This window comes from Labrus bergylta, chromosome 7, assembly GCF_963930695.1.
Source record: "Labrus bergylta chromosome 7, fLabBer1.1, whole genome shotgun sequence".
Classification (NCBI taxonomy): Eukaryota; Metazoa; Chordata; class Actinopteri; order Labriformes; family Labridae; genus Labrus; species Labrus bergylta.
This window is the reverse complement of record NC_089201.1, coordinates 25,800,708-25,812,793: the sequence shown is the minus strand read 5'-3', so window position 1 is coordinate 25,812,793 and position 12,086 is coordinate 25,800,708. Positions and strand designations below refer to the sequence as shown.

The following is a 12,086-nucleotide window of genomic DNA, read 5'->3' as shown; positions in this document are numbered from 1 at the left end:
CCATTGATTTGTTTGACATAGCTCTTAATATCTTTAACATTTTCTTATATGACATCATATCTTTATTATATATATATATATTTTATTGATGGTGTTAGGTAATAGCTTACTCTCTTTACTGACTGGTGTGGGTATTTGATGAGGTCAGTGTAGCTCAAAGATGAAATGCATTTGTTGAGTAAATAAATAAACAAACTTTTTTTTACATGTGAGCTCTGGAGTTTTTTTTTGCTTAAATACTTTTTGATTTCAAGTGTTTAATCTGCAAAATAATTCAGATAGAAAATTAGATTATGTCGTAATGATCCCACATACTTTTTCCTTCACGATGGATCGATAGCTATTCACACGTCAGCGCTTAACTGACGAAAATGTTGTAAAGCTTCAGTTAAAACATGAATCCATGACACTGTCATCACATCTCAGAGAAAATCTCTGTATGTGAGCTATGGATCAAAAAACAGACAGCATCTGTAGGCGTTTCACTGCATCGCATAACAAGAAGAGGAGGATGAAGCCTGAAATCAAGGCCTGTCAAAAAAGAAAACAACAACACAGCTGTCAAACTGGGACTGACAGAAATCCACAGCAGCAGCAGCAAGATTGTCTTTGTGATGCTACCATTGCAAAAAGAAGAAGAAGATGTAAGACAACAAGGACATTTAAAAAGTGTGAATGATAATTATTTACAACAAGACACAGAAATCACTGAGCCTACCTTACTAAAAGGTAACACACAGAGAATGATGTGTTTTTAAACTCAGGACATTTCATGGGGATTCAAAGGAGACCACATATTAGGTGTTATATTGAGCTTAAAATAAGACAAATCACATGATAGTATGAACAATCTGTGAGACAGCAGTTCTAGTTAATTTGGGCAACATGGATTTTGCTATGGACAGAGATTCAGTCAATATACGTGCAGAAGAATCAAGAAAATCTTACCATAAAGCCCTTTGAGGATCTTTTGATGGTGTCGATTTTGGCGCCCCCTGTTGACAAAATGTTATACTTTCTGACAGAACAGCCTTCTTAATTAAAAATAATCAAACTTAATTGAAATGTTTAACATGAAACAGACAAGAAGTGAGTCTAGAAATGTTTTTTTTTAAAGCACCTATACCATTTGACAGGGATGACGGACATAAAATAATTATTTCAGAATAATCAATAGGCTACTCTCGCCGATGGGCTCAGATAGGTCAGACATCAGTTTTAATTTTAGGCTGTTTGGTAACAGGCTATTAAACTCCTCACAGGAGCTTTAAAATGAGTTTGAGCCAAACTTTTAGGTGCTATGTGTTCACGGTCAAGAGGAATAGATTTCTTTTAACTATAAAAAAAATTCAGTAAGGCTGGAAAACATTTATCCGAGCAAATTGTAACTGGTAGTCTGAAAGAAGGTTATAGGCTAGAAGTAAGTAGGCTAGAAAGCTAGATCAAAGCTGATAACCAATGACAAGACTGACAAGAAACCATCACGTATTGGTTAAGGAAGCTGCACTATGAGTGTACTTGGTTTAACTAAGATGGCTTGTCTTGGTTGTGACCCTGGACTTGTTGCAAAGAGGTCACCATTTCATAAACAAAACCAAGAACAGTAGCACAAATTCTTCAAACATTGTGAAGGTTATTTTCTTTATTACATTCAGCTGTATTCATTTTCAATGTCTGTGCATCTTAATCCATTGATTTGTTTGACATAGCTCTTAATATCTTTAACATTTTCTTATATGACATCATATCTTTATTATATATATATATATTTTATTGATGGTGTTAGGTAATAGCTTACTCTCTTTACTGACTGGTGTGGGTATTTGATGAGGTCAGTGTAGCTCAAAGATGAAATGCATTTGTTGAGTAAATAAATAAACAAACTTTTGGGAATCCATCATCATCAACAAACCATCACGTATTGGTTAAGGAACCTGCACTATGAGTGTACTTGGTTTAACTGAGATGGCTTGTCTTGGTTGTGACGCTGGACTTGTTGCAAAGAGGTCACCATTTCATAAACAAATCCAAGAACAGTAGCACAAATTCTTTTTATTCTTTTTAGCTGTTTATCTTCACTTTTACAAAACAATTTCAGATCACACAATTTAGAATTTATTTAAACTTTTTGTCAGTTGTATATAATTCATCTTACCCAACAACATTTTCTTCAATAACAACACTAATTGTGGTCTCCTGTACCTGCAAACAATTAGGTCCCACCGAGATTTGAACTCGGATCGCTGGATTCAGAGTCCAGAGTGCTAACCATTACACCATGGAACCGGGTACGCATGACAGAAATCTATAGAGGATTGACGGAAGCAGTTTAATCATATACATCATATTACGACGTTGATGTTCCCATTGACAGTATACAAGATGTTCCCTATCACCAATAGTTTGCCTCCTCACTTTTAAGCGGTGATCACTTCTTCCTCTTTCACACGTGGTCTTCTTGTCTGCCACCTGGTGGCGGATGGGGTGAATAGCGGTGTTCACATTCATTTTTCTCAATTCATTGCTTTTTCTCATGAATTTGCTGAGAAGGACCCCCTCGACCCTGCCAAGATTTTTGGCTTGAAAGACACCCCTAACCTATAGCTTTATGAAAGCTATACAGTATAATAAAAGTCTACAGCAGGCCACCATTGTGACTTAAAAACGTCTTCCCTATGGGTGAACATTTTAAACTCAAATATGCATATACTTAGATAAGCAAGCAAATTTTTAAATAAACAGTGAGTTTAAATAACCCTTTAATAAAAACGTGTTCAGCAAACAGTAGACTGTTGATAAATAGATCCTATGTTTATTCATTCATACATTTTACAGATTAAGATTTGATTCTATTTGTGTGGGGTTGATTTATGTGGCGCTACATGTGATTTAAGGAGCTTTTGTAGACACAGAGGAGGTGAAAATGATACGCCAGTCTGGGATGAATACTGATTATGCATTAAGAATGGCTAAGTAAAGATCTGGTCTCTGGTCTGATGGATTCTCACAGTTCCTGAAGCCGGACGTGACCACAATAAAGATCTGCAGCTGAGCTCTGCTCACCCACAGCACAGTGCAGTCAAATGATACATGCCTCAATAAAAGCACTTTAACTCTGAGAGCTGATTGAAGCCCTGATGACAGTGATTCATTGGGACAATACAATCTTTAACAGGTACTCAGTCATGTGTCACTTATTTTGAAGTTGTTTTTGGAAATGTTTTATGGTCACTTAATTTTTCCTCACCTCACAAACCCCCCTCCCAACCCCCCTCCCTGGCTGTGGTGTCAGACTGAATTAAAAGTGACAGGTATCCAGCAGCAGGTGGGGGTCAGCATCCAGGTCATGAGAATAAACCTGAGGTGCAGCTCTGTCAGAGCATTTTGAGTCCTTTCCCAGTGGGCTGAAAGAGTGAGCTGAAAGACAGAGCTGGCAGACTGAGTTTAGCAGACAGGATTATGCCTGAGGCCTGCATTATAACATGAAAGTCCCTACAGTTTCCCTCAGCATTATTCAACAGCATTTTAATAACCGGCCTATACAGACAGTCTTAATTCAAGTGAATACATTGCACTTCTCTATGTATGAACCCAAATCCTGTCCAGATATGATTACTACTAAGTTATGATGGACTACAGGTGTGGACAGATATGGATGTGTCAGTGAATCCATCATCTGTGAGGAAACCTTTCATTTAAACGACAAAACAAATGAAAATAGCTCCCAGCATTAAAAATACTCAAGTATGCCCAGAAAGTTTTGTAGTCATATACACTATTAATTCTCAGTTCACTGTTAATGCAACAATAGATCCTTTAAGTTAAAGTTTACACCTTAGTGTAGATATACCGCACCTAAAGTACAAGTCCTGTCTCACAAATTTATCAGCAGAAAATAATAAGACAAAACGATTTAAGAAAAGCAACAAGTTCTGATTTATGTAGGATCTATTCTTCCAGTAACATCTCAATATAATTTAATGATAATGACAAATTAAGGCAAATACTTCTACAGCTGCATGAAAGAAGTAAAGAGATGTGTATATCATATTTATATTCTTCATAAAGTAAACTAAAGTAAAATGGTCTGAAGCTCTGATAAACTTATACACTTTGAAACAAACACGTTCAAATCACAGGTTTTACAGAACTTGGACACCTGTGAGAATATTATGACGCCATTCTTTTTTTTATCCCCCGCAGACTCACGACAATTTCTGAACATTTTGTGTCATGAGAGCAGAAACAGGTCAGAGGATTGTGAGCACAACACACTGTAATAACATTTAGTATTTGTTAAAAGTAAAATCCTTCATTCTTGAATCAAACACTCGTGTTGTTTTTACGAGGGGCAGTAAGGGTATTGACGTGACCGAAACAGGTTTTTGATGGCAGAATAGGTTTTTAATTTATAACTTATTTACCAAAACAACAAGCAGCATTGATATGACAGCAAAACCTTCTTCAGAGGAAAAACAGTCACATAGAATATGATCCACTGTCACCACACTGGTCAAAGATGGCTAAATGTCCAGCACTAATGAAACATTGTTGTCTGGGCATCGATTGTCAACATGTTATTGCTTCTACAGAGGATGAAATGGAATTCACATAGTGAATGAATAACTTTTATTTTATATATAAATAAGTTAGCCTGGTACAAACAGAAACTATTTTAGAATTTGACTTTTTACATTATACTTAAATGCTTCACGGGGAATTTGTGGTGTTTGAACTGGTCAGATGAAACCTTATTTTCATTTTACAATCTGACAGCAAGAGTGAGAGAGGACATCTTAAATAACTTCAAAAATGGTTCACAAAATGACACTGATCATCTCACAAGAAGAGAAATTGTGTTATCTACATCAGTGGGTATCCATTATCTGATCATGCTTATCTTTTTTTTTTTATTATTCTAGTGTCACACTGATAGAAAAGTCACCGTCACTTATATAAATTAATAAATAAAGCTTTATAAATACCAAACATAAAAGGTCAAAGCAATCCCTTCTCAACACCCAGTACTTAAAAAACGTAAACTAAGACATTTTGCAAGATAAAAAGCTTTCACATAGAAAACAAACACAAGATTGATCACCTCATCAATGTGGGGAAAAGTCTTAAGACCTATACTGCTTGTGAGTGTCTCATAGTGATGCAATACTGCATGAACACTAGTGAACGGAAAGCATCTGCAGAAACATCGGGCCTTGTTCACACTTAAAAGAAGCTACACACAGGGATCAGCTAAGTAATTACTGTGTGTGATCATGACTGGATAACAGTGATTAAAGGACCATTACAATATTTTAAAACGTGTCCATGCTTTATCAGACTTCTTCCCTTTTTCCATGTTTAAGTTTTAGAGAAAGGTCGCCTATATTTGCGCGAACTTTCTGTTACTTCAGAGTAGAAGATCGGCGTCAGCTGCTTTGTGATCTGCCGCTGCTGCACACAGAGAAGATCCAAAGACACTGATGTCTTCCTGTGGTAAAAACCTCACTCGTTTGAAATGATCAAGGGTGCCATACAGTCCTCCCTGTGGAGAAAATCATTTCTGTGTAGGGGACATTATAAACAGTCGGTTGCCCTTGAATAGTGAACCGATATCATGAGCTAAAATTGAGCGTGATGATCGCTCTCTCCCTGTAAATAATCTGTCCAAACAATCCCTGTATGCTGCGCATTTGGAATAACCGTGTTCAACTTCAGGAGGTCCATAAAGAGTCCGGGCAGCAGTTTGAGTGATCAGTTTTTATAAGAAAATAAAAACAGATGAATGGTCGCTGGTGTGTGGGACACTCTTTCCTTCACCCTCCCTCCATCAGGACCACAGAAAAAGTGCGAGTGAGGGAGCCAAAGTGTGGAGGCTGTCCCTCCATGTTGACTTCCCAGTATCTAATTGAACACACACGGAGACGGAGGGTGGGCCGCCGCTTCAACGTTTTCTGAAAGTTGCCTTGATGCCGGCACGCTGTCTGAGCGAGGCGGAGAGAGAGGGTGTGTGTGCCCGTCTAGAGCAGGGAACTGGGGCTTTCTGGGGGTGGTGGAGGAGGTGTGTGTGTGGGGCTGTGACGCATTGGGAGGATGTCGTAATGACTGGGGAGGTGGCTGCTGCGGGGAAGGTCATAGGGGCTCTGCGAGAAGCCGGTGGCCATTCCATTGGGTCCCTGCAGGACACTTACCGCTGGCTCTGTGAGAGTTTTGGGAAAGGAGGGAAGGAGAAAAGTAGGAGAGGAAGGTGAGAACGTGGAGAGAAGGCCGGGTCAAAAGAAGAAAGGAGAGGTGCATGCAACAGTCAGGAAGCTCACATGTCCTCTCATCCAGCTTACACAGTCTGCACAAGCTCACGGTGGGAGGGCGTAACCAGAGCAGCAGGACCCTGCTGAGCTCCACACACCTGAACAACAACGCACTCACCCACATCATAGACATTCCTGCTGGCGCTGCCCAGGAGGGTGGCGGTGCCTCCAAAGGGCACCTCGCGGTGGGAGGGGGACTTCATTTCAACATAGCTGCTCTCTGTGTGCTTGCAGGCCAGCCCTGGTGGGTCTCTAATGGTAGCATACGGGTTCTCACTATTCAGGGAGCAGACACTGTTGCTGCACATGGAGGCCTTGGTGTAGTCTGTAGTAGCCATGAGACATGGACGGACAAGGATGATAATATGGTCACTTACAAAGCAGTGGTATTAACACTACAAGCTTTACTTTAAATTGGCACCAGAACCTGGTGGGACAGAGAGAGAGAGAGAGAGAGAGAGAGAGAGAGAGAGAGAGAGAGAGAGAGAGAGAGAGAGTGGGAAATGACATGCACCAAACAGCGTCAGGATTGGGAATCTCTGACCAGAGTAACCAGGAGTATAACCACTGTACATGAAGTGCCTGCTCTACCAACTGAGCTATACAAGCACCCCGACACTTGTACTTCTTTTGTATCTGACAGGTGACTAATGGAGGTGTATAGTAATCTGAGTACAAAGGGGAGAGAGTGGAAGGCTTATCTCATCCATAACCGTCTCATCAGTCTGATAAGAGGGCTCATTAGAGACCGCAGCAGAGCTCCTTCAGACCGCTCTTCACACCCTTGGGTCCCTCACATTCACCAGCGACTGCACAGTGTGGGAGACTAAATGACGTATTGGGCAACGAGCCACAGAGAACAATTACCGTTGGGAACAAAACCTCAACCCACCATGATCTTGTCCAAAGTATACAGATTTTTCACATAAATTCATGGAGAATATAAAGACATTTTTAGGTCAGAGAAATCCAAGTCTCAGAGGGGAAAAGAAACCAAGAGGGGAAATTGACACGTGGGTTGTTGAGCATAAAAGGATTTTTGGAATATCGACAGTGGTGAAGCTGAACAGGATTCTACATGCAGCATAAACACACACACATGCGCCAACACTGTTCAATAACAGCATCAGTTCTTTACCTTTTCTGGAGCCTCTCTGTGTCTGTGTCTCCCCCTGTTGAACATCTGTAACAAACATCAAAGTTGAACAACTCATATGAACCCTCTAATATGTAACGATTGACAAAAATATCTCATTGAAGTCAAACTCTGTGTTCATTTTTCTGAGATCCAATCAAAGCTTTCACATTCTGAGAGTCACAAGCTCAACTATATTCCTAATGGGACATTTACCAGACAACAACACAGGATGAGGAGAAGACGAGAAGATGAGGAGAAGAAGAGAAGAGCTTTCAAGGGTTCTTCAAGTCTATTTTGTCAGAACATCAGTCGTATTTTTATTTTATTTAACCAGGAAAAAAAAACTATTTCTCAAGAGTGTCCTGGCCGAGACAGGCAGCAGCACAATTAACAGAGTTTCACACAAACATAGAAATACACAAAACTACATTATTAGGCATTAAAAGACAGAAATAACACATTTACACAGCAAATGTTGGATGAATGCCTCAGACTTTCTTTTGAAAGGGACTTTTCACTAGACTTATCCGACTGTGCTTGTGAATTAGCAGTGATGAGAACAGAAGCCGAGCAGTTACTGTCTCTCTTAGTTTGCACAACATAAATTGAACCTCCATAAATACAGAATGATGTTTATATAACTAATAACATAATATGTAATCTCACTTGTCTAACCCTCCACACTCTGAAGACACAACATAAATATTAAATACACAAATTATAACGTAGTGACGCTGCCAGCAGACAGCGCTATTTGCAAGAAAGGACAAAAAAAGTTTATCATCAGTAAGAAAAACAAGAAAGAAAACCACACACACATTTGGGAGGGTATAAATCCAAGTATCAGTCAGTATTCCAGTAAAGGCAAAGTTTGCACAGAATAAGGACATAACTCAGCAGCAGAGGTCATGAGTTACACGGTCAAAGCGACGTCAAAAATGGTTTCCACCCCATATAGCTGTGAGAGTTGCACTGCTGAAGTACAACAGAAAGTATTTGGTTGAAACACCTCCTGAAACATGGTGGAGACTACAAGTTAAGTAATACTAATCATTTATGAGTAATATTTCTCTCACGCTTAATTTTCTATAATTCACGATCTAAGAGTGCAGTATCTGACCTAATGTAAGCTGTCTTAGAGCAAAGCACCACATGGGGAAATGAAAGAGGACTAATGAGCCCACAGTGACCACCCTTTCACCTCTGCACGGCTGCCTCCTCTGCACTCACACCCCCCAGCATATCTGATCACAATCGGAGCAAAGGTTATGTCTAACAAGAAACCCCGGGTTCATCTTCATTCACAGCATGGTGGCTTTGTCAGGGCCGGAGCCTATATGAGGTTTGAACTAACCACAAATGTGACTTTGCCCTTGATCTCACAGTTCCGCAAAGTCCAACAAAAAAAAAAAAAAAAAAGGGAAATATTTTGTGTGATGTGGTAGGACAGAGAAATACTGACCTATATCATTGAGGTTACAGTAGGCTCTCCAGTCTGAGCCGTTTCTGTTCTTCAGGGTGCTCGACTGTGAGAGAAAGAGCAGAATTTGGTGTTGCTTTTAAACTGATGTGTGTAATCTTTGATTCATGTAAAACACACATGGAGAGCAGCCAGCCATACTTTGAGGGTCAGAGTGCCGTCCAGGTTGCTGGAGATGGTTGAGACCACGTTGCACTGAGCCACAGTGTGATAACTGGGGTTGGAGAAGCACTGGCCGCTGCTGTTGCTCGTGCTGCCGGCGCTCTGATTGACCTCTGCAGCACTGGTCCTCATTGCTGCAGTGCTGCCACACTCTGAAGATTTAAACAAGTTATGTTAAAGAAGTATTTGAACTTTTTTTTCTAATAGCTTTAAAGCACAAATATGCAGAAATAGATTTATCCCTTTAGAAAATGTGGCATCGAAGAGCTTTATAATATAGAACATAAACTGACTCTCCTACTTTGTTTGGGACTGGAACTCAAATTTGTTGTACTGTTGCTTGAGAAATTCCTCTTTCATTGTTATCCATTCATTTTTTATTACATCGCTACATTTTTTATTGCAGAATTTAGCATTTTTTTTTACAGCAATTTCATTTGTCAACAAAGTTTGTAAGATTTGTCGATAGGAAGCTCATGTAGTCTCTAAAATATCTCACCTGACAGAGAGTAGTCGGTAATGTGCATGGCCTGTGTATAGGAAACACTGGGTTGGATCTCATGGCCTTTGTCCCTCTGCCTCTGTCTGTACCACACAAACAGACTGAGCATGGCCATGATGATGAGGAGGAGGAAGATGATGCCCATGACGGCCCCTGCAGACTGACGTTCTGAGCCTCGCGCTGGGCTAATCTTTGTGTACGGGTTCAGCTCCTCCATCATCAGAGCTGCTACAGAGAACACACACAGAGTGGGTTCGTTTAAACACAGTGTACACATCTGTAATGGAGTGATGATACAGAGGAGAGCCTCGATCATCCCGATCACCTCTCACCTTGATCGCAGCGGATGCCTTTGTATCCGGGGCTGCAGTAACATGTCCCGGTCACATAGTCACAGGTAGCATTGTTCAGGCACTCACACAGCTGCTGGCAGCCATATCCAAATGTACCAGCAGGACACTCTGCATGGGAGAGAGGTGCATTACTATATCCATCCAAATTAAAGCACTTAGAGAGCGGGAGCCAAAGTGTTTATACAACACACACACACACACACACACACACACACACACAAGCGCACTCATCCACTGGGTAATTTTGTTTAAAGCTAAAATGTGCCGGCCCTACTCAACTCTGCTCGCAGCTCGTCCCAATGAAGCCTGTTCGACAAGCGCACTGGCCACTGATGTGGTCACAGTCTGCACCGTTTTGGCAGCGACAGACTTCAGAGCAGTCCCTGCCGTAGAAGCCTGAAGGACAGCCTGGGACAGAGATGTATAAAATGTTGGGAAAGGAGGGGGGGAGACAACATAAAGAGTCAAGGTTGTATTGCAGGGGAACAGGAAAATCAATAGCATTCAATGTCTCTGCAGCATACTCAAGAAGGGAAAATGTGGAAGAATGGAAATGGAACATTTCCTGCTTCAGCAGAACATCTGGTAATGGTGTTAAAATAACATGGGGGGGGGGGGGGGGGGGAGATACAGAACACTGAAAATGGAAATAGTAAAAATAAATCTGTGAAAAGCTGCAAAGACAAGGGCCATTTTATGCAAAAGAGCATGACACCACAAAAAGGACTGAATGAACCCCTCGGGGTGAAAGATAATGGAATTCAAATTGGTGGACTGATGTTGATGAACTGCAGTATCCCTCGGTGAATGACTGGAATGTATAATAAGCAAATTAATGAAGTGACCATTTCTGTTATTTGGATGATGTTCCATCTAAAAAACTGTGAATGAAAAGCTGATACCACCCAGTTGTCTCTAAAAAAAAAAACATCTGCCACTCAATATCTGCTGCAGTTTTGCAGGCCAACCAGTAGATGTCACTGTGTGTCTGCTAACTGGATGGGAGAGACTCACGCTGTGTGCAGTAGAGTCCAGTCCAGCCGGGGCTGCACCTGCACTCCCCATCATAGGCACTGCACTGGGCTCCATTGTGACAGTTACACGAGTTGAGACAATCAGGGCCCCAGTGCCCTGAGGGACAGGCTGCAGACGCCAGAGACACAGTCAAACTCATCGTCACACACTTTCTAAACACATCATGTATGATTTGCATGCAAACATGGAGCTTTTAACACAGGAGGAAAGATGCATCCACACAAAATGAAGATCTCACTGTTTCCTGACACAGGTTCTTGCACAAAATCCAGAGTGATCCTTACGTGAAAAAGCCAAATTTCTGTCATTTCTGAGCAGACATTTGTGTCAGGTTGAATTAGAATAGCACTGTTAATGTTACATCCATCTGATCATAAGCTATTTATTCTTCAGGTAGTCAAGGCAATAGAAAACACATCAATATCCCGCGGCAGGGTGGATCAAATCTCTTCTAATGATCTTTAGCCAACATTGCTGTAAATCAATGAGCATAATGTATTACAACAATCATTTTAACAAGCTATCTGTTTTACATACGGCTGAGGGTGAGGGTAAGTATCTGAATGTGTAGGGTCATGAACATGATTAATGAGTATGAAAGTAAAAGTGGCAGAGAAATTAAGAGTAGAGACGGGCAATGAGAGGGTAGAATCTGAGAAAACAAGAGAATTAAACAAATGATAAAGTAGAGAAAAAAGTATACCGTGAGAGCAATCCTCTCCTATCCAACCGGGGAAGCACTGGCAGGAGCCATCGATGGGGTTGCAGGTGCCGTTGTTGGTACAGAGGCAGATCTCAGCACAGGCCCTCCCAAACCTGCCACTAGAACACACTGCAAACCCAGAAACACAAAACACACGATTTCACAGAACGACCCTAATCTGCATATTTTCACTTACATGCAAAGACGAGTAAAATCCATTAACATTATGACACCAAACTTGGACACATTAGAGTGAGTACACTCATACAAACAAACTCATTTCGTGAGAGGTCGTGTAAACACACTCCTCTAATGGATGATATTGTTCTATTTGAGTGGACATGAAGTGAACTGTTTAAACAAAGGGAGGAGTCAATCACTGCCTCCTGTGGCACAACTGCCCCATTT

The 12,086-nt window shown here is 40.9% G+C and overlaps 1 protein-coding gene and 1 non-coding gene across 5 annotated transcripts in view; both read right to left on the bottom strand.

Annotated features, from left to right (window-relative positions):
* Positions 1-2,034: 2,034 nt before the first annotated feature.
* Positions 2,035-12,086, bottom strand: part of megf11 (multiple EGF-like-domains 11) — a 77,317-nt gene continuing 67,265 nt past the window's right edge. Inside the window, exons 17-26 of one of the 4 annotated variants that reach the window (XM_020631392.2) lie at positions 11,679-11,807; positions 10,955-11,083; positions 10,220-10,348; positions 9,920-10,048; positions 9,585-9,815; positions 9,065-9,237; positions 8,906-8,969; positions 7,444-7,488; positions 6,424-6,630; positions 2,035-6,196 (exon numbers count right to left, since the gene is read on the bottom strand). In XM_020631392.2, coding sequence (XP_020487048.2) covers positions 6,018-6,196; positions 6,424-6,630; positions 7,444-7,488; positions 8,906-8,969; positions 9,065-9,237; positions 9,585-9,815; positions 9,920-10,048; positions 10,220-10,348; positions 10,955-11,083; positions 11,679-11,807 — 1,415 coding nt within the window. In that variant the 3' untranslated portion in view covers positions 2,035-6,017. The remainder of the gene's footprint in view (positions 6,197-6,423; positions 6,631-7,443; positions 7,489-8,905; positions 8,970-9,064; positions 9,238-9,584; positions 9,816-9,919; positions 10,049-10,219; positions 10,349-10,954; positions 11,084-11,678; positions 11,808-12,086) is intronic. The other 3 variants (XM_065957177.1, XM_065957179.1, XM_065957178.1) reach the window with 3 other exon arrangements.
* trnaq-cug (transfer RNA glutamine (anticodon CUG)) lies at positions 2,215-2,286 on the bottom strand. Its single transcript has one exon. It is a non-coding gene; the product is annotated as a tRNA-Gln (tRNA).